We start from the raw sequence: 22,797 nt of genomic DNA, 5'->3' as shown, positions 1-22,797 counted from the left end.
CCAAGAAGGGAGAATGCATTCAAGCTAACCCTATATTTTCTATCTTCAAATTGACTACATAGCAGGCGACTGAACGACATATTTATTCTAAAGTTTTTCTTTCCTTTGTATCATTAACCATGCATTTTTCTCCCAGAGTGTGTAGTTCACCATCATGCTTCCTTGGATGGGTGCACTGGAGCAATTCCTCACCATTCATGCTGGCCTGGGACAGATTTGTTTAAAGACTGTTTACATATTTCACAATCATGGTCTGCAAAAGAATCACCGAGACCTCTATGACTTAAAAATAAAATAGAAAATTGAATGCAGCCATGTTAGTTCTGCTCTAAAGTAGCATAAAATTCAGACATTTTTGGTCAAGTGATAGCTCTTTGGGTAGGTATTTTGCCTTGCATGCAGCCAACCAGGGTTCAATCCCTGGCATCCCATATGGTCCACCCATGCACCAGTAGGAGTAAATCCTGAGTGCAGAGCCAGGATCAATCCCTGAGCATTGCCAGGTGTGGTCCCTCCACACACAACCCACAAGAAGTAAAAAAAAAATCAAACACTTTGCAGAAAGTGACAAGTTCATAAAGAATAAGGATAGAGAATTATTTGAACAATGAAAATTCAGGCCTCAGCTTCATAACCCCAGGCCAGTGAGACCCATTTGTTCCAGGGATCTTTCACTTAAATCAGCATAAATATGGTACTTTTTATCTGTGATATTAAGGAAACACTAATTTCAGTTTCCATATTTTATTTCCTTTGGTCTTTTTTAAAATATGAATGTTTATTGGGACTGGAGAGATAGTATAGTGGGTAAGGAACTTGCCTTATATGCAGCTGACCAGGGTTCAATTCCCAGCACCATATTTGGTCTCCCAAGTACACTAGGAGTGATTGCTGAGCACAAAGCCAGGAATAACCCTTCAAAACAACTGGATGTGGCCCTAAAATAAAAATAATTGAGTAATTATTATTTATATAAAAGTAAATACAGATTATGGAAGATAGTAAATGGCCTTAAAGCTTCTCCTTCATGTCAGATATTTAGAAATATTGTAGGAAAAAACCCAAAATACCTTAATTTATTTCATAGGGATCACTCTTAATGATGCTGGGTGGGGGGAAGGGCAGGACCATCTTCTGGTCAAGCTGGGTGCTTATGACTGCCCAACCTGGTGGTGATGGGGAGGGGTGTATCAAAACCAGGACACTGCATCTGCTAAGCATGAGCTCTATCACTTAATACGTATCCCTACCACCCAAAGTATCCCCACTGAATTGCATAGTTGAAATTGCAAGAGTAATGGGCAATGCCAAGTAATAACAGAGGGTGTCCTAAATCACAGCAGCAAACTGGCAAGTAAGATAGAATTGGGCTCAACATTTGCTTCCTTTCCTAGTGGGCAGGCTTTTGGGAATTCTTTGCAAGCCAGAAAGAGATCACGGGCTCAACTGCAGAAAAGGATGGAATCATGCATCCACAAAGTGTTATTTCATCAAGGAAAGTTTAGACAGGAAAATAAGAAACAGTTGCCTATAAAATATCAATGAGAAAGGCCAGAGAGACAGTTTAACGAACTGAGATGGGAAGACAGTTTGGTTGAATCTGAGGAGGCCCAGATTCAATCCCTAGCACCTTATGGTCTCCCAAGCTGCGATTGACCCCCAAGCACAGAGCCAGGAGTAGGCCCAAAGGACCACCATGTGTGGCCCCAAAGAACCTAAAAACAAACCAACAAAAACTATGAAAAGAAAAATATTTTGAATTCAAGCAGGTGTATTCTCGATTGGATTTATACTCTGAATTCAGGACCCTGCCCCAGTAAAAATAAATAAATAAATAAATAATAAAGCAATCCTTGAATGGAAATGCCCGAGTGACTGGCAGATCATATGCAAATCTTCAAAGGGCTGTGCTCTCAGACCTGTTCTCATGGGGTTCCACAGACACAGCTGGACTACACCAAAAAAGCTAAGAGACACGTCTCAGTCCCAGTTCAGCAATGCTAGCATCTCTTCATTTTTTCCCAAGAAAAAAATATTAAAAAACAAATTTCTCTCCTAGTTATATGCCTAAAACCCAAAGCACTGCAGGGGAAATAATGAGATTCAGACCAATCTCCTGGAATCTAGTTCTTGAGAACAGAAGAATGAATCCATGAGAAGTGCAGGAGAAAAATCAAAGCCAAGCACTGTTCCTTTTGAGTCACAAACAGGACATTAGGAAACTGAGAGCAAGCCTGCTTTCCTGGAAAGGCCACGGGAAGGAATTCAGCACAGTCCTCAAGAGGGAACCAAGAGTGATCAAGAGTGAGTGACCAAACTCCAGAGACTGGCAGAATTAGCAGTGCTAATCAAGGCAGCTATAGAGTAAGTCACTGAATATGCTGACAAAATTGGGAGCTACTTTTCATTGCTAAATGGAGATGTGTTTTATGCCAGAAAATATGTCAGGACTCTTCAAGCTGTTTCAAATGTCTGCTGTCTTTATGTTTCACATGAGGCAATAAATAAATAAATTAATTAAAGTTTTTCTAGCTGACAGCAAGCCAGACCCCAAAAGTCCAGGAGATGAGTCAAATATCTTGGTTGCAGAAATGTTTGGCCTCACTCTTAGAAATGTGGACTGTGTAGAGACAGAGAGAGGGTTCTCTGCAAAGGTGCAGTACTGGAAGGAAATTCAGACCAAAAAAAGGTCATATCACTTGTACCACTAAGTGGTTAAGGAATTCTTCTGAAGAAACTAGTAGTTCAGTTTCTTTCAGCAAGCTGCAATGTACAAATGGCACAAATCTCAAGCATATTTTTAGTAAAAACTTGAAAATAAAAACCTCAATAAAATACCTTTGAGGAATGTCGAACTTAAACAATTGCTTTAAAAGGAAAACAAGGACTTTAAAGGTCTAAAACTAAAAAAAAAAGTCAAAATGTGTCATGTTCATATCATAGGTTGTTTTTGATGGGTTATTCCAATCTATCATTTTTGTTTCATCTGAGATTACTGAGCAAGAACAATCATTTTTGTACAGTGTTTATTCTGTGCCAGAGTGTTTCATAATTTATCTTCACACTTAATTTTCAACGTCAAGTTTTAGTTAAAACAATATAAAGCATGGTCTATACTAGTTTCTTCAACATCAAATTGCAAACTTCAAAATAGCTGCTTGATAGAATGATATCACAAAAAATAAATAGTCTCCTGCAGGAAGGTAGAAAGTAAAACTATAAAGCTTGCTCTCCTATCTAAATGGAAAACTCTTCAGACCAGCTAAATGTTAAAACTAATTTATGTTTAATTTGTTGAGTTGCCTTTAAAACTGGCATTCTCAGAGTGCATTACCTTCAGAATCTCCCTGTCGCTCCTTGATCCCAAGGCAGGAGGAAGAGAAAACACTCTCAAACCCATGAGCAATGTCTTGAGAGACTCCCAAAGGTTCTGAGGTCCACAGAGAAGTGAACACCTAGAAACCAAAAAAAGTGGGTGTTATCAGCAAACCATCTGGATTCTTCTAACTAATCCAAAACTTCATATGGTATGATGCCTTCTTCTCAATTACTAACTTTCTTATGTCTTTCTGCATTTCCTAGTTCCAAATTGTTCCTCTATCTTGAAATATTAGATTTTTCTGAGTTTGAAACTCAACATAATAAAATACATGTGAAAATATCCTCTACCTCCTTCGGCTTCTGAAAACTTTAATAACCTTCCATCAACCATATTCTGATATTTTTTTAACTTTAGTTCTAGCATTTCTTAACCCACTTCCTTACTCTGTTAAATACACACACACACACACACACACACACAGAATTGAACTGAACACAAGACAAGGCATTAGCATTCTCACCATACTCTGCATTCATTAGTTCTAATCTGGAGCACTGAATCAGTTCAAATTTTAAAAAGTTCCCTAACAAACAACAATGATAGAGAAATTGCCCTTAGGACAAGCTGAAGGAACTAGAAAGGTTTCACTTTAGAAAAGTTAAACAAAAGAAAATAAACCTGTTTAGGTCCTCCAATTAAAATAAATCTTTAATAATTTGATTATTATAAACATTGATGGGAACAGTTCTCAGTAGTTTGGTGGCAAGTATTTGCAGTAGAAACTTACTTACTGGTCTTCAGTTATATTTTTAACTACTACTTCTAATCATCCCCTCACTTCAGATGGGATGATAATGTTAGATAAAACCTCTTTATCAGCAATGCACTGGAACCCTAACCATGCTACTTTCCATATTCAACAAAACCCCTCTTTGCATAGATAAGTGTGCAAAAACAGAACATTCACACAGAGGCCAGAGTCCCATTGAAGATAACAAGAGAGACAGCAAATTTATTTTATACCAGGAAAAAAATAAAATGTTGAATATCTTGTGGAATTTTTGAACCTTATTTCAAAAGAATCATACAAAGAGGAAATGAAATTTAGTATGGTGGACCACGCTACAAGATATATTTGTAAGTATAAGAGTCTACTCATTTGTTGAGCAATGCAGTAAAGTTGATTTGGGAAAAATGATCAGCAGAAAAATTAGAAGGGTTGGAAAATTTCTTTTAAGGAAAATTTTATTAAGTAGATTTGGTGTTGTTGTTGTTGGCGAGGGGGGCTTATTGTTCTGCTTGTTTTTCTGTTTGGCTGGTTAGCTATTTGTTTATTTTTGGGGGGAAAAGGGGATACCTGGGGGAAGACCACACTAGGAAATGCTTGATAAATAGATTAACTAGGAAATACAAAATGTCTTCTTGGTCAATACAGGAGGAAACTAGCAATCCACATATAATTGAAACTTCTAAATAAGCCATGAAAGAAGTTTTAAGTTTAGAGTATGGTCTTTATTTCATGTGTTTTGTATGTATACGTTAAAAATATCAAAACTGTTTCAAATATAATGTATTAGCAAATAATTAGTTCAATAATTGAATCCGCCATATGGACTCTAAGTATGAATTGTTGCAAATTTGTTTTGAATATACAGAATTTCTTCATTCCTTAATTTTATGCCTAGTTACTTGGTTTTTCAAGAGAACACAGAGTTCTGGGTGATAAGGCAAAACCTTACTAAAATGAAATGGCTGAAAGTTTTCTCAAAATTTTATGTGATATTCTAAGTCATTAAATAAATTTCCTTGAGTGGATATAAATTTCTTTAAGTGTGGATAATAAACAGAAATAATTTACTAATTTCCTACCAAGATAGCAAAATACATTAAAGCATACGAATAAACTCAGCTTAAGATAATTCACTTATTTTCATAGTATTTTGATTACAAACTTCATAAAATGTCAGAGAAAATGTCAATCTGGAATAATATGAATCCAATTAAATTCATAGCTAATGAACACAAAATGGAAATATATTTTTGACTAGAATTCAATTGGGAATGAGTTGTGTTCTTTCTTAGGATAAAACAACGGAGGCAAAAATCACTATGGAGTCTTAAATTGTGTTCTAAATATAATAACTTCTGGCCCTGCTAAGAGGTTATTGAAAAATAAAAAAGACAAAGGAATTTACAGCAAGATAAAATATTCAAAAAAAGAAATGGAAAATAGAAATTTTAAAATGTAGGAATTTTACATTATTTTCATGTAAAAGAGTTAAAATTCTAGATATGAAGTTACTACACCAAAAATAGGGATAACCATAATTCAGCATTTATGAAGTGGAAAAATCATTTACTTAAAATTTATGGAAACCTTTTCAAATATGCATTTGAGATGAGGCACACAATAATTTGTTTTGTTTATTTTATTTTTAAGTCAAGGAATTTTTCCATAGATCATACCACCAACAGTCCTCAAAAAGTTGTGATTATAGCTTTGAAGCTTGTTCAGTTTCTCCATTTAGATTCATTCTATGTAATAAAAGTTTAGATTCCTTGGAGACCTCCCAAGCAGTGCTCAGGGAGCCACTCCTGGTTATACTTGGCCAATCTTCCTGGTGGTTCAATTCGAGGGTCTGATGATGCAGTGCCACTAAGCTGTTAGGTGCCAGAGACAACCAAAGACAATTTAGCAACGCTTGGGGGCTTCTAGGGCTACACCTGGTATTGCTTAGTGGTGCCTAGTAATGCCCAGAATAGAACTGGAGCAAGACACTCTAACTCTTTATTAGCTCTCTGACCCTGAAGATGTTCTTCATTGGACTTAAAAATAATTTTAATATGTCAATGAGACATTCCAATTTTAACCATGAAGAATTATACTTTACTAGTTTAGAATCTGGAGGCTGAAGAGAAAGTATAAGGATTAAGGCACATGTCTTGCATGCAGCCAATTCTGATTTGTTCTCCAGCATCACATGGTCCCCAATGTATTATTATCAGGAGCAACTCTGCAGGTTTCCGTCAAGTCCAGGTAAGGTCCTCCTAGAGATCCCTGGGCATTGCCAGCATGGCAAGGTGAGTTCCATTGCTGCAGAGATGGGATACGTCCTTGGTTCACTGCAGTGAACCACAGGCCCAAGAATAGCTGGGAGTACTTTCCCAAATCCCATGAGCATTGCTTGAGAAGTTAAAAAACAAATACATAATTGGAGGACCAGGAGATAGTACAGCAGGCAAGACATTTGCCTTGCACTTGGCTCACCTGGGTTCAATGCCTGACATCCCATGCAGTTCCCCTAACCCACCAGAAGTGAACCTGGTGTGCAGAGCCAGGAGTAAGCTCTGAACACATCCAGGTATGGGAAAATAATAATAATAATAATAATAATAATAATAATAATAATAGAATTTGGGGCCAAGGCAACTAGTCTGTATTAGAGTGTTTGCCATTCACATGGGCAGCCCTCATTGCTATTCCTTGAAGTACCAAAACAATAGTTTAGAATTTATTTTGTGGGACCAATAAAAAGAGATTAAGACACTTTTTTTAAAAAGGTGAGAGAGAGAGAGAGAGAGAGAGAGAGAGAGAGAGAGAGAGAGAGAGAGACTTGCCTTCATGCAGCTGACCTTGGTTTGATCCCTAGAACTACATATGGCTCCTTAAGCACAACCAGGAGTGATCCCTGAGCACAAAATTAGAATTAAGTTCTGAGAACCATCATTGGCGGCCCCAATACACCCCACCCAAATTTACTTTGGGAATTAACAAAAATAGACTAAAACATTATCAATTATAAACCTCTAAAGTGTTTCATTCTGTAAAGTTTAGTGTTATTAATCTGTAAGCGCAAATGTACTTCTCAATAACTATTGCTAAATGCAGGACTGCAGATACATACCACAAGTTAATTGAGAAATCCTCTGCTTTTAGTCAACAAATTAAATGCTCTTTGTTTTGTCAGATGAAATTTAATAAGCTAACGTCTATTCTCATCTTAAAAGTATGAGAATTTAAGTGTCCATCTTTTATCTGTTTTCTGTCTTCCAAAACTGGAGCACTGGAGCACTGGAGCACTGTCCTCCCGTTGTTTATCAAATTACTTAAGCGGGCACCAGTGACATCTCCATTGTGAGACTTGTTGTTACTGTGTTTGGCATATCGAATACATCATGGGTAGCTTGCCAGGCTTTGCTGTGCAGGCAAGATACTCTCGGTAGCTTTCCTGGCTCTCCGAGAGGGGCAGAGGAATCGAACCTGGCTGGTCTGGGCCACCCACGCGCAAGGCAAACACACCCTACCACTGTGTTAGCGCGCGGTCTTCCAAAACAATTTTTGAAATATTTTATTGTTACCTTTCTCCTTACTTAATCTCCTTTTTTGTGCGTTGGACTGAAGCGATAGCACAGTGGGTAGGGCGATTGCCTTGTATGTGGCCAACCCGGGTTCTATTCCTCTGTCCCTCTTGGAGAACCCGGCAAGCTACCGAGAGTATCCCGCCCACCCGGCAGAGCCTGGCAAGCTCTTAATGGTGGATTCAATGTGCCAAAAACAGTAACAACTTGTCTCACAATGGAGACATTACTGGTGTCTGCTCGAGCAATACGATGAACAACGGGAGGACAGTGCTACAAAGCTTTGTTTGTGTTTAATCCTTACGTACTCTTGCTATAGCATGTAAGGCATAATTTTATAGTTGTGTTCCCTGGAAGAGGTAACAATTCCTAAGGGCAAATATAAATGCTTACCAGAAGCTGGATTAAATATTTCTGTATTTATTTTTGAATTTCAATGCAAAAATCATGATGAACCTTGGGAAACGTTCTATAATATTCTAGCAAAGTCACAGTGCACAGTGATAGTTAATTCAAGAGCAATCAAAAGAGGGAAGTGCAGACATGTGCATGGACAGTCAATTCCACAAAATCTTAGAAAATAGGGAGGAAAGCCCAGTCTACGGAGTTCCTTGTCGGGTAGTGATAGAGAGGAGAGCTCTGCTCAACCAAGTTCAGTTTCTTTTATTCTTATTTGGGTGGAGCATACTTCAGGACTTACTCTGTGCTCAGAAAACCAGAGAATATTATACAATAGGATAATGTATGATCTGTCTATATTATAATTGCAAAAAAGCTGACGTAATTCTGTCTTTATTTTCATTAACTACTGATGATTATACTATATTTCTTGTTATTTCATAACAACACATTTGTGAATGTTTGACTCAGAATACCAACGTATAGACAACAACTTATTTATGATTATCAAGTAACATTTAGACAAAACACTTCAGGAAATTTGTACCTAATTCAAATGTAGTTAATTCAAATGTAAGTTACTTTGTACACTTATACATATTTTATATATTATTTAGTCATTTATATTTTTTCCTTTTCGAATTCACCCAACTACTCTGCCACTTAAGCCAGAGAGCCACCTTCTGTCCAAACAGAAACAGTACTAGAATTTAAAAGGATATCCCTCCCACTATATGGTGGAAGCCCTTCTTAGAGGGGGTGCACGGGTTGGCAAGAGGGATGTGTGTGAAGCTCTGCTGCATCACTTCTCCACACAAGGTATCTCTGTGAAGGGAACAACTTGCATAACTGGAGGGAAGGCGGCAGTCTGGTTAAGCTCTCTGTTTGTTCTTTTCAGTATTTGAGCTTCTATCTGGAAGAACAAATCCTTTCTGGAAGCCCCATTCCCTCTATCAAACACACATGCCCAAGTCCCTGTCGAGAGTCAGCTCATTCTAAAACTAGGAGACCTGTTACTAACATATGTGAGCATCAAAAATAAACAGACACAGTAAAGGTAAAGGTAAAGGCCCTCCCGTTGATCGTCGATTTGCTCGAGCGGGCGCAGTAACGTCTCCATTGGAGACTTTTGTTGTTACTGTGTCTGGCATATCGAATACTCTCGGTAGCTTGCCAGGCTCTCCCAGAGGGGCGGAGGAATCGAGAACTCGAGTCAGCCATGTTGGCCGCTTGTAAGGCAAACGCCCTACCCGCTGTGCTATCGCTCCAACAGACACAGTAAGGAACAAAAATGAAGGGAAGGAAAGTTTTGCAGGGAGAAAGGCTGCATGTTGAAGAATGGATAAGATTAATTAGGAAGACATATGAAGTCCGAGTTGAAATTCTGTAAGAGGAAGGAATGCAATGAGATAGACTGTGCTTCTTGCATGTACGAGAGTTTAGGAAATAGTTCCTGAGTGACAAAGGTCAAGAAGGAAGATTAGATTAACTGGAAGAGAGTTTTTGCATACATGAATTTTCCCCATCTTCACAGTTCCATTTTAGAGAAAAGGAAACTAAGTATTTGAAAGTTAAATTATGATGCCAACTCTAATAAGAGCCTGAATTCAAACAAGTGTCTGACTTCCGAATAGACCATTATGTTAACATATTGTCACCTGTCAGGAGCTGTGGAAAACCCCTAAACTCTAATGCATCTGGAAATTACCAGCACCATGTCTCAGATTGAAGAAGTTGTTGCATTCTAAGACTGTTCTGTTTTTCTCAAATCACTTCACTAAATAATGTTTGGAAACAGAAGTGGACTGAGTTACAAGAATCATCAGTGTGCATGAAGCATAGCTTCAGTAGATCCAATGAAAATAGAAATAGAGAATAAAAATTATATTATGAACCATAGGAAAAAGTTATGATTCTGTAGGGAACACTAAAGACTATCTAACCCAAAAGAGAAGTCAGATGAAGGAAGGAAATTCTTTGCCATCCTCCTACCAAATGATAAGCAGAGAGCCGTTGCATAATCTGCATCTAGAGGTCATCACAGAGATGAGGTATATGGAAACTTTTGTTTCCATAACACTACTATGTAAAAACCTGAACAAATCATTACTACTTACAACAGGGAGTCCAATATATAGGACATTCAAGAACCTAACTGCGCACACAAACATTCCTATGGTACACTCTCCTTTGTACTTAAACTAGCTTGAAGGTACTTGCCCTAATTTTGATCTATTCATAGGCTTATATAACTACTTTGTTCCTTGTTCTACTCACATAAGCGGCCTATACACAAAATTAGGTCCAGTAAACCCCAATGCCTGTATGTACTTATTCCAAAGCTTCAAGTATACCTAGATCTACACAGCACCTTCCCCAGACTTTCCAAGAAAATAGTCACTACTTTCTCTTTCTTCTTTTCTAATGTCTGAATTCCTGAATTCCATATCCTTCTTAACTCTTAAGAACCTGAATTTGAAACTCTATTTATTTTACCTTTTCTATATCTTCCTCCTCCTTGTATGTCCACCAAGCGTCAACCTTCAGGCATGTCACTTTTCTGTAGACTTTGAGAATGCTGCCCCAGGACACATGCCAAGACTAATCAAATAGAATAGTCCTCCCTCTGTGTTTATCATACTATTCTATTGGAGGGGAGGAGAGAGGGAGACCTGTAAAGATAGTCCATAGTCTTACATTTATCTAGGAGTCTCAGTTATATTTTCCCTCTAATTTTCATCCTCCCTGCTCCTCTAAAATCATAATCATCATTTTAGGGCATAGAGGAGGGGGAGTCATACCCAGAATTTCTCAGGGTCTATTCCTTATTTTGCTCAGGAGTAACCTCCAGCAGTGTTTTGGAGACCCTGTCTCATGCTGGGGATCAAATGGAGATGGAACAGGGTTAGCCTCATGCAAGGCAAGCAAACATCTACCTTCTTGAACTATTTCCCCAACTCCCTCTACTGAAATTATTCTTACTGAAGTGACTGATGACCTTTTTATTGACAAATACAAAGCACATTTTCTCCATCTAAAGTTCTTTTCATCCTTCCTCAACTTTGAACACTAAGTTGGCCCATCTTTCCCTTCAGGGGACTCCTTCCTTGGTATCTGGGATCGCATGCTTTTCCAATTTTCCTCAGGAAGTCTCTTTACTTCCAATCTCTCTCGCTCTCTCTGAACATTTATTTATTTATTTATTTATTTATTTATTTTCTAATGTAGGAGTATTGCTATTTAGTCAGCCTCTGATTAGGCTGACTGAATTGGTTATGAACTCCACCTTACTTTTCTTTCATTTTTTATAATTATATTTATTCAATCACTGAGAGAGCAGTTACAAAGCTTTTGGGTTTAAGTCTTGGTCATATGATGAAACACCAGTGCCCATTTTCCATCACCAAAAACCTCAATATACGCCCATCTCACACCCTCCCCCTACCTGTGGGGCAGATGATATCCACATTACTCTCTCTCTACTTTGATAATATTCAAAATTTTGACACCTGATCCACCATTATTATTTGGGATTTTACCCCAACACTCAGATATGCCAAAAAGGCAACAGGAGACCATTTGTTTTCTATTGCTCATTATGAATAACATATGATGTTGTGTGGCTGCAGCAGTGACCACACAATTTTGGAATTCCGAAATTTTAACAAATAAACCTGCAGGGGTTTCTGCCAAAACATGTCCATAGTCACTCCCACCTGGGGTGGCCCGGTGACAGTCACCTACTGCAGGGAATGGACGCAATTCTGGCAAAAGCCGTTGGGTTTAAGATTTGTTTCTGAGTCTCTGGGATCGTGGCCGTTTAGCAGCTTGATCAGGAACCAGAGAGGAAGTTCATGGGTGGCAACTCAGGGTCTTGTTGGGATGGGGAGGAAAGGGCCAGCTCCACCCCCATCCCTTGAGGTCCAGCATGTGTCATCACTGTGGGCCCAAACCTGACTGTCCAGTGGCCTCTGGAGGATGGTGGCAACTGGGCCGCCAGGGGGAACAGGTCAAGGCACAAATCCTAGTCCCACCTAGAGTCGCCCGGTGCTAGTAACCTACTCCAGCGACCAGCGACAAATCTTGAAACCAAATGCAAAATCCATTAGGTTTTGAGATTTGTTTCTGAGTCTCTGGGATCATGGCCATTAAGCAGTTCGATCAGGAACCAGAGAGCCATGCCTCCAATTATATAGCTGAGCTGGAGGTGGTTTGTGGGTGTGTCTCCCACATACCTAAGTTTTGGCCATTTACTTTCTTTTTTTTTTAATTTTAATTTTTTATTTTTTATTTATTTATTTTTTTTAATTTTTATTAGTGAAACACCATGAGGTACAGGTGTAGACTTACAAACTTTTGTGCTTGGGTTTCAGTTATACGATTGAGTACCCACCACTCCACTAGTGCCCATTCCCCACCTCCAATTCTCCTAGCATCCCTTCCACCTCCCCCACCCCCCATGCCACCACACCCCTGTCTCAGGGCATTCTCTTTTGTTCTCTCTCTTCTTTTGGGTGCTGTGATTTGCAAAAGAGGGATTGAGTGGCAATCATGTTCGGCCTATAGTTTACTTTCAGCATGCATCTCTCATCTTGGGAGGATCCTCCCAACACCCTTTTTATTTGGTGCTCCCCTCTCTGTTTGAGCTGCTTCTCCCCCAGCATGTGCTGGTGGCCTCCAAGCCACGGAGTAAACCTCCTGGTACTTATCTCGGCTATTCTTGGGTGTTAGTCTCCCATTTTGTTACTTTATATTCACCAGATGAATGCAATCTTTCTATGTCTGTCCCTCTCTTTCTGACTCATTTCACTTAGCATGATACTTTCCATGTAGTACCACTTGTATGTAAATTTCATGACTTCATCTTTTCTAACAGCTGCATAGTAGTCCATTGTGTAGATGTACCAAAGTTTCTTTAACCAGTCATCTGTTCTCTGGCACTTGGGTTTTTTCCAGATTTTGGCTATTGTGAATAGTGCAGCAATGAACAAACAAGTGCAGATGTCATTTTGACTGTACTTTTTTGCCTCTCTGGGATATATTCCCAGGAGTGGTATAGCTGAGTCAAATGGGAGCTCAATTTATAATTGTTTGAGAATTGTCCATACTGTTTTCCAAAAGGGCTGAACCAGCAGGCATTCCCACCAGCACTGAAGGATGGTCCCTTTCTCACTACATTCGGGCCAACACTGGTTGCTTTTGTTCTTTTGGATGTGGGCCAGTCTCTGTGGTGTGAGATGACATCTCATTGCTGTTTTGATCTGCATCTCCCTGATGATTAATGATGTGGAGCATTTTCTCATGTGCCTTTTAGCCATTTGGATTTCTTCTTTGGGAAAGGTTCTGTTCAGTTCATCACCCCATTTTTAGATGGGGTTAGAGGTTTTCTACTTGTAGAGCTCAACCAGTGCTTTGTATATCCTTGATCTCAACTCTTTATCAGATGGGTATTGGGTAAATATCCTTTTGCATTCTATAGATTGTCTTTGTATTCTGGTTACTGTATCTTTTGAGGTGCAGAAGCTTCTTAATTTAAGATGCTCCCATTTGTTTATCTCTATTTCCACTTGGTTGGTCAGTGGAGTGTTGTCTTTGAAGATACCGTTAGCCTCAATATCGTGTAGGGTTTTGCGGCCATTTACTTTATTGGTAAACTTTGCCCCAAGTTTTGGGGGTCTGGCCAAAGGCACAGCAGCAATTTTGGGGTATCTGGAAGTCTGAAGGTGCCATCAGGCTGCTGATGCACTCTTCTCACTGGTACAGATTGACCTGCTGGTGGCACCATACCCCGTGTTTTATTGTTTTTGAAAGTGGCTGTTCAGAAACACGATCTGAACTCCTATGTTCATTGCAGAACTATTCACTATAGCCAGAATCTGGAAACAACCTGAGTGCCCAAGAACAGATGAATGGATAATGACACTTTGGCACATCTACACAATAGAATACTATGCAGCTGCCAGGAAAAATGAAGGCACGAAATTTGCCTATAAATGGATGGACATGGAGAGTATCATGCTGAATGAAATGAGTCAGAAGGAAAGGGACAGATACAGAATGACTGTATTCATTTGTGGTATATAAAGCTATATAGTAGATATCCATGACTAGGGAAAACAGGGATTAGGATTGGTCAATGGCTGGAACTAACCCCAGGTGTGTGTGTGGCTGAGGGTAGGTAAAACAGGTAAGAGACCAGTAGGACAATAACAGCTGGGAAAGATCACACCGGACAAGATCTGAGGGTTAAAAGTAGGTAAAGGAATGTTATTGATAGCCTTTCAGTATCAATATTATAAACCACAATGCCCAAAAGGAGTGAGAGAAACAGAGAGAGGAGAAAGAGAGAGGGGGGGTAGGAAAGCACCTGCCATAGAGGCAGGCAGGGGGTGGGGGTGGGGGTTGATGGGAGGAAACCTGGTGATACTGGAGCTGGGAAATGTACACTGGTGGAGGGATAGGTGTTGAAATATTATATGACTGAAATCCAAACATTAATAACTTTGTAAGGGTCTATTTCACAGTTTAAAAAAAAGTTAAATAATAAATAAAAATTTTTTTAAATGTTAAAAAAAAAGAAAAAGAAAACGGCCAATAGCTCATTCAACTCTCGGCATTTTCTGAGCTCCTGCACTGCTGATCTCTGAATTCATGCAATGACTGCATTCCTCTCACTTCCTCTGCTAGTTCCTGACCATGACCTCCTGACCTGTGACCAGCTGCCCCTCCTCCTCAACTCTGCATATTCCTCACAGCCCTGAAGTTACTGCACAGCCTTCTCTAAACCCTTAAATCCACTTGGGTTCTCCCACAGCCTGAATTCACAGCTGTCTCTGAATCAAAGATTCATCTCTTAAGTTTTGACTGCTGGCTAATGAGGACAGAGGAATGATAGAATATGGCACATACTGAAGGTTCAAGAGATGCTTATAATGAAATTAATAGAAGTTTTTTTTTAAAAAAAGCTGCTGGGGGGGGGGTCTGGAGCAATAGCACAGCGGGTAGGGCTTTTGCCTTGTATGCCGCCAACCCGGGTTCGATTCCCAGCATCCGATATGGTCCCCTGAGCACTGCCAGGGGTAATTCCTGAGTGCAGAGCCAGAGTAACGCCTGTGCATCGCCAGGTGCGACCCAAGAAGCAAAAACAAAAAAAAGCTGCTGGGACCCCAGCTATAGTACAGATGGAGGGCACAGGCCTTGCACGTGACTGACTCAGGTGGGATTTCCACCACCGAGTCCCTCCAGGAGTGATCCCCGAGTACAGAGCCAGAAGAAAGCACTGAGCACTGCTGGGGTTGGTCCCCAAATAGAAACCCCAAAAGCAAAAAGAAAATATTTTACCCTTCAAGAAGTTTATTTTTATCTTGTTATTTATACTGTTTTTCACTAATCACAAAGGGGCAAACACTCTCGTTCAACTCAATATTTTTCTAAAAATAAGAAATACTCAAATGTGAAGCAAAAAATTGGAGAATTTGTTGTTGATTGACCCTAAATAGACAGATCCTGCTTAGAAAGCTGTATTTTTTTAAACATCATTATGCGATGTAACCAACTGGGTTCTAAGGATACTAACATCATTAATTCAGAGAGCTGATATTCCTGTAAAATATTTATAGGATGAGTCATTTCTTCTCTCTCTTTTTCACTGCCACCAATGATGACACTTCAATCACTTCAAAACTCCATCCTAATTTTTTCCTGGTTTATAACTTAATGGATTTTTATTTTTTTGTTTTGTTTTTTATTTAACCTTCATATATTTATTGAAACAAATTGCAAAATTTAATTAATTTCCCACGTCAAACGAAGTCTCTTGCAGTCTACTTGTAAACATTGATTAAATGCACTCTCTGGGAGAGGAAGATGACTGGCACAGCATTGGGGAGGAACAGGAAGAGCACTTAATGCATTTTTAGAAACTCCCTTTAACATGTTTCTGTGACTAAATTATACTAAGTATCTGTTGTATTTCTTTAGAAAGATGAGCAGGAGGAATTGTTGGATTTGCAAGAGGTGCAGAGATGAATCAAACCAGCCCCCTTCAAAGTAAGTAACATTTCCATTTTTGTGGAATTGTTTGCATGATATTTATTGTATATATTTAAGTGTTAGCTAATATAGTTTGCTCCAAAAGTGAACTCTTTATTCACACATGATACAGATCTGGATTACAGAGGAGTAATTCCACCAAAATACTATTCATGTGCTACATAAATAAATATGTGATGCTCTTTCTCACTATGCATGGTTGACACCTGAGAATTCAGCCAGTAAACTGTTTTTAGAATCAAAGATACATAAATACTTAGATCTGAAAAAGTTTATATTATTTATGCTAAAATGAGATTCTTTTATCCAGACAATTTTCATGTTTCAAACCTTTCATTTACAAAGCACCATATTCCATTCCTAACATGTGATAACCAAATGCTTCTCAAGTCCCCTAGTGTCTTCCACAGCTTGCCACACCAACAGATAGACATCTAAATGAAAATAGCCACCATGAAAAAAAAGCAGGGGCTGGAGCGATAGCACAGCTGGTAGGGTGTTTGCCTTCCACCCAGCTGACCCAGGTTCGATTCCCAGCATCCCATATGGTCCCCTGAGCATCGCCAGGAGTAATTCCTGAGTGTAGAACCAGGAGTGACCCCTGTGCATTGCCAGGTATGACCCATAAAAGCAAAAAAAAAAAAAAGCAGGCAATGCCTACAGAGTGTAACAAGCCATTTTAATTAGATTTTCCCAGGTCCAAAGGACCTCAACCTAGTCCAGGTGGCTCTTGCCCATCTCCCCAATACAAATAGAGTCACAGCATTATGATCTTTGTCCATATATCTCATAACCCTAAAGAACAAAGGACTTTTTGCCAACAATTGCCACCACAAATTTGTAGTATAATCAAAGACACTTAAGACTATATCCTCACTCACATTACCTAGTTGATTCTGGCTATAAAATGAGAATGGATGGAATGTACAAGCATGCAGGATACACTGGCCATTTCACTGATCCAAGAACTTATTTTACGTCACTGTTTTTTAAAGTTCCAATAAGAGAAAGGAGCGCTGGGTCAGAGCCCACTTCAGATAAACGCTCTGTGAAACTAAACTGGACATCAGTTAAGCCTCCATCCTAATGGACACAGTCCATCTAAAATTGGTAAAAGCTTTGTGAATGTGTAGAAAACAGAAGATGTTTGTCTGATTTGAGGGCTCTCAATGTGTTTCCACATTGCAGCGTGTTTTCTAACCTCTTTCACTAACCTTTCTTCATTATATGAAGTACCTGCTAATGCAATGGCTGTTCCTTCCTTTAATTAGTGGTCTAACTATAACAGGACTCTCAGTGGACAGTGCCCACTTGTGTCTATTTCTGTCTTTTATTATATGTCAATATCAGAACATGAAAATAAACAATTTAGGGATTGGAGGGATAGTATGCTGGATAAGGTGCTTGCTTTTCATTTGGTGCCATATGATACCGGAGCCCCTCCAGGAGTGATCCCTGAATGTTAAAACTGTCACTGTCACTGCCCTTCCGTTGCTCATCGATTTGTTCGAGTGGGCCCAGTAATATTTGTGAGACTTGTTACTGTGTTTGGCAAATTGAATACGTCATGGGGAGCTTGCCAGTCTTTGCCGTGCAGGGGGGATACACCTTGTAGCTTGCCGGGCTCTCTGAGAGGGATGGAGGAATCAAACTCGGATCGGCGATGTCGGCCGTGTGCAAGGCAAACACCCTACTGGCTGTGCTAGGAGCGATAGCACAGCGGTAGGTCGTTTGCCTTGTACACAGCCAACATGGCCTACTCGAGTTTGATTCCTCCGCCCCTCTCGGAGAGCCCAGCAAACTACCGAGAGTATCTTGCCCACACGGCAGAGCTTGGCAAGCTACCCGTGAAGTACTCGATATGCCAAACACAGTAACAACAAGTCTCATGATGGAGATGTTACTGGGCCCGCTTGAGCAAATCGATGAACAACGGGAGGGCCGTCGCCGTGACCATCATAAACTTCATGACAATAAACAGAGTGCATATTTTATTTTGTTGTGTGTTTATTTGTTTTTGTGCTACATCAGCCGTGCTCAAATATTACTTCTGGCTCCCAGCTCATGGGTCACTACTGTTGTGCTCAGGGCACCATATGGGGTGCCAGAGATCAAAACCAGGTCAGTCGTGTGCAAGGCAAAGGCCCTATCCACTGTCTCTTCAGGCCCACATTGTAGATTATAAAAAGAAAAATGATAAAATGAGTTCTTTGTCTATTTCTGGGCCATAGTAGTGGTTAGAGGCTGCATCCGGCTCTGTGTCTGTTTAGTGCTCCTGCTAGCAGTGCTTGGAGTCCACATACAGTGCCAGGGTTGGCAGCATGTAAGGCAAACACCTTTACCCCAGTGCTATCTCTCTGGCCCTGAAGTAAGAACTTAGTCACCATATCACCCCACAGAGTCCACTAAAAGGAAAAGATACAAATGCCTTTCCATACTGCCTATACCAAGTGAAATTAACAGTACAGTTTAGTCACCACAAATAAATAGAAATCAAAATCCCAAAAGGTTTTCTTTTAAGCCTAGAATCTTGAGGGCCACTGGCCTCTGTGTATACTCATCTGTATTCAGCTGTGAATATAGCCAAAGAGTCTCCTGAGCTGCTCGAGCACTGCTAGGAAGACCTGTCCCTCCAAAAAGGAAAAAGTAAAGGAAGAAGGAAATAGTTTGAGGGCTATGAGAGGTCCTGAGGTGCAACTTTGCACTGTTTCCCTTATCCCAGCACTAGAGACCCCAGAGCATCACAGCATAGCAGATAGGACATTTGTCTTCCCCGCTGCTGACATGGGTTCAACCCCCAGCACCCCATAAAGTCCCCTGAGCTTTGACAGGAGTGATCCCTGAGTTCAGAGCCAGGAAAAAGCCCCAAGCACCACCTGGTGTGGCCCCAAAAGCAAATAAATAAATAAATAAATAAATAAATAAATAAAATCATTACAGGCTTTGTTGCCCACATCAAACCTGTCCAAGCATTAGTGGAGTGGCCTTAGCACCCCCGAAACCACCACTGAGTGTGGTCTCCATAAAACAACTGAAAATGGAATAAAATGTTAGACAGCATCGGGAAGATGGACTTCCATCCAAAAACCATCCCCAAGAGCCTAATTCTATTTCTACACTATTGTCCAGAGGTTATATTTCTATTTTAGCTCAGCAAAATGTTGAGAATATTTTAAAGTGACCAGAGCCTTTTTTCTTTCTTTTCAAAGTCTGACATTGGAGGAAGTCTTGCAGTGGGCCCAATCTCTTGATAAGCTGATGACAACAAAATGTGAGTATCCTGAGTATGCCTGTAGGCTTTGAACAAGGAGCCAGTTTCATTCTTGAAAGGGAAAAGGGGGCAGTGGAGGGGATGAAAGGGAGCCACTCTTCCCCCAGCCCTCTAAAAGGCAACTGCCACAGTTAAAAAAAGAAAACCTGAAAATAGCTGGTTGCATCAACCACCATTATTTTCTTTGGTGTTAATTAAAACAAGGTTAGTCACTCTGAATATTTATTCTTCACAAGTGGATGTGTAAAATCCCTGGGAAAATATGCTGAAATAGTAACACATACTGAAATACACTGCCTTCTAAAGTTAGAATTTTTGGAAAATGAACGATTTGCCATTCTCAGGGCCTTACTTCTCAGTAAGAATAAGTGTGAGTCTGGTAGCTCTAAAAATCTCTTCAAAGTTTGCTTCTAAAGTTGTCAGGGGAACTTCATATAACTCTATGTTGAGGAACAACATCCAGATGATATAAAAGAAGGGTGAAAGCAATGGAAGATGTAGGAGGGAGTAAGTATCTTCATGTGTGTGGGCATCTGTGTTTGGGGTAGGAAATTGAGAAGCACAGACAATGATGAATGCAAGTAGTCATGTACAGGGGGAAAATTGCTCTGGGTACTTAAAGAAAATTGTCCTGCTTGCTGAAGTTGTACTTGGTATTTTTTAATGGCAATTGTTCCTATCGATGTTCTTAAATTTTTTGCCTCCAGTCCTCTTTTTATTTGAGAAATCATTCTAATCTCTTCATAAATGTTAAATCTGTTTACATCTATTGACTTTGGATGGGAATTTTGTTGTGCTACTTGACGTTTCATTTAGTAAAAATGCTGCAGAATGGTCCAGATATTTCCTGTGACTCCGCATTGGGCATCTGTGATTCTTTAGGGCTCTCCATGGCCCAAGCGGAACAAACATCTTTCTCCAGATCCCTCTTGCTATGGAGACAGAGACCACCACAAGCACCATCACCGCCACTCTCACCAGCACCTTGCACACAGAAATGGCAGGAGGTATGGACTCTTGGTGACCTCGACTGAAACACAGTCAGCTCTCCAGTTAGCTTAGAATCACCAGTGGGACCTTTGGGGCTCCTGAACACTGCTTGGGAGACATCACAAAATAAAATAAAATAAAAAACAAACAAACAAATATTGTCCTCCCATTGTTCATCAAGTTGCTTGAGCTGGCCCAGTAATGTCTCCATTTTGAAACTTGTTGTTACTGTGTTTGGCATATTGAATACGTCACGGAGAGCTTGCCAGGCTTTGCTGTGCGGGCAAGATACCCTTGGAAGCTTGCTAGGCTCTTCGAGAGGGGCAGAGTAATCAAACCCGGCACAGCCAGGCTGGCTGTGTGCAAGGCAAACGCCCTACCGCTGTGCTATCACTCCACCTCAAAATAAAATAAAATAAATAAAATATAGATTCAAGTCCCTTTTAGGACATTTTAATGAAGGAAAGAGATCAAATTATACGTTCATCAATTCTATGTGTAACTTAAGCTTCATCCAATCCATGTTTGACAACATTGCCAGATCACTCTGCCTCTTGACATTGCATTTTATTCACCTCTAATAAAGGGAATCATATCACCTGTATTTCTAGTGTTACTGTGCAAGTTACTATAAAACTCCATGAAGGACACAGGTAGATACTGAGTTAACTGGTATTGCTATTGGTAATCAAGTGCCTGTCTCTACCTGTAACTTCATTTTCTCTGCTACCTACACCAAATTCAAAATCTTTTAGTATTCAGGGTGCTTTATGCTCAAATCCAACATACTCTTGAAAATGTGGTTCAGGGGCTGGAGCAATAGTACAGCGGGTAAAGCATTTGCCTTGCACACGGCCAACCCGGGTTCGATTCCAAGCATTTCATATGGTCCCCTGAGCACTGCCAGGAGTAATTCCTGAGTGCAAAGCCAGGAGTAACCCCTGTGCCTCACCGGATGTGACCCAAAAAGCAAAAAAAAAAAAAAAATCCCAGCTCTGCCCCTTCACACCACAATTCCTTCCACCCACATGACTTTTTTCATTTTCTGCTTATTAGATTCTGTGGCTCCAGGCCTTGGAGTAGTCCCGTCTCCTATAGCTAGTCTGTCCATCCTTGAAACTAGATTTCCACTTCCACCTTTCCCATGAAGACTCTTGGAATATCTCCCCCTTTTGTCTATTGTGTTTTCATCACTACTTATTCTGCTATTGCATGGACTGAGTTCTTTTCCAAAGCTACTTTCTCAGAAGAAGGTAAAATTCCCTAAAAGCACATATTTTACCTTATTCATATTCACCCCCTACACTAAGCACTACAGAGAAAAGATCAAACACCAAGTCACATTATGTGAAAGGCTCCGTGGCAGTCCAGAAGGCCTCATAAACAAAGTAAATAAATTAATTTATTAGTAATGATTTCAAGAGGGTGCTTAGCTGGAACTAGCAATTTAGATATCTGGTCTCCTGAGAAAATGCAAAGTTTATACAGAAGATGATGACAGGAAGACAGTGTACTGCTCTTAATATGTTAAAAACCAACAAGAATAAGGCAGAATCTTATGAGAAATTGAATCACTCTGAAATTCAAGCAAAATGTCAACAATCTCATATTAAAAAAGAGACACAATGATAAATCATGGTACATTCTATCCAATTAGAATTATTAAACTAAGAAGGCAAGCATTAAATGTGCCAGAGAATAAAGTGTTCCTACGTTACCAAAGAAAAATGAAATTCTTCCTAAAATTTGTAGGTGGCTTGTCCCACCTAAATAAATAGTTTCCAAGAACATGTAGATCCAAAACCCACATGAGAAGGAAATGTATCAAGCTCTGTCTCTACAAATGAGCAGAACTGATTTAGGAGATCTTTGCAGGGGAGTCATAATTATCACAATATATTTAAATTCAATGTGCTTGTGGGCAAAGGGAATTCAAGAAAACCACCAATTGAAGAATACTTATGGACCAGAGAGATAGTATAGGGGGTAATAGAGTTGTCTTGAATGCAGCTGACCCAGTTCAATCCCTGGTACTACAATAGGTTCCAGGAGCACTGTCAGGTATGATCCCTGAGCTAGAAGTAATCCCTGAATATTGCTGGATACAGCCCCAAATTAAAAACAAAACCAAAAAGTATTATTGTCCTGCCCAAAGTAAGATAATAGAAATTTAGAATGTCAGTAGTACCCAAGTTTTACTCTATATATAAATTATTGATATATTATGGACAAAATGAAAGATTTTAAAGTGTGTACTACCTTTGCTCAGTATATAGCCTATAGATGTTAAGCCCTTCTTAAGTACTAGATTACCATGAAAAAAAATAATATACCACTGACCCCTGGGAAGCATTAAATTACACAAAAAAATAAGGGAAAATTTCAAAAAAAAGGTAATCCCTAA

The 22,797-nt window shown here is 39.7% G+C and overlaps 1 protein-coding gene across 1 annotated transcript in view; it reads left to right on the top strand.

Annotated features, from left to right (window-relative positions):
* The first annotated feature begins 4,332 nt into the window (after positions 1–4,332).
* Positions 4,333–22,797, top strand: part of RGS13 (regulator of G protein signaling 13) — a 36,936-nt gene continuing 18,471 nt past the window's right edge. The window contains exons 1-3 of the mRNA XM_056110826.1: positions 4,333–4,459; positions 16,061–16,129; positions 19,342–19,403. Coding sequence (XP_055966801.1) covers positions 16,065–16,129; positions 19,342–19,403 — 127 coding nt within the window. The 5' untranslated portion in view covers positions 4,333–4,459; positions 16,061–16,064. The remainder of the gene's footprint in view (positions 4,460–16,060; positions 16,130–19,341; positions 19,404–22,797) is intronic.

This window comes from Sorex fumeus, unplaced genomic scaffold (genome assembly GCF_029834395.1).
Source record: "Sorex fumeus unplaced genomic scaffold, SorFum_2.1 ptg000010l, whole genome shotgun sequence".
NCBI lineage: Eukaryota > Metazoa > Chordata > Mammalia > Eulipotyphla > Soricidae > Sorex > Sorex fumeus.
The sequence above is the reverse complement of the archived record's forward strand: the minus strand, read 5'-3'. Positions and strand labels throughout refer to the sequence as shown.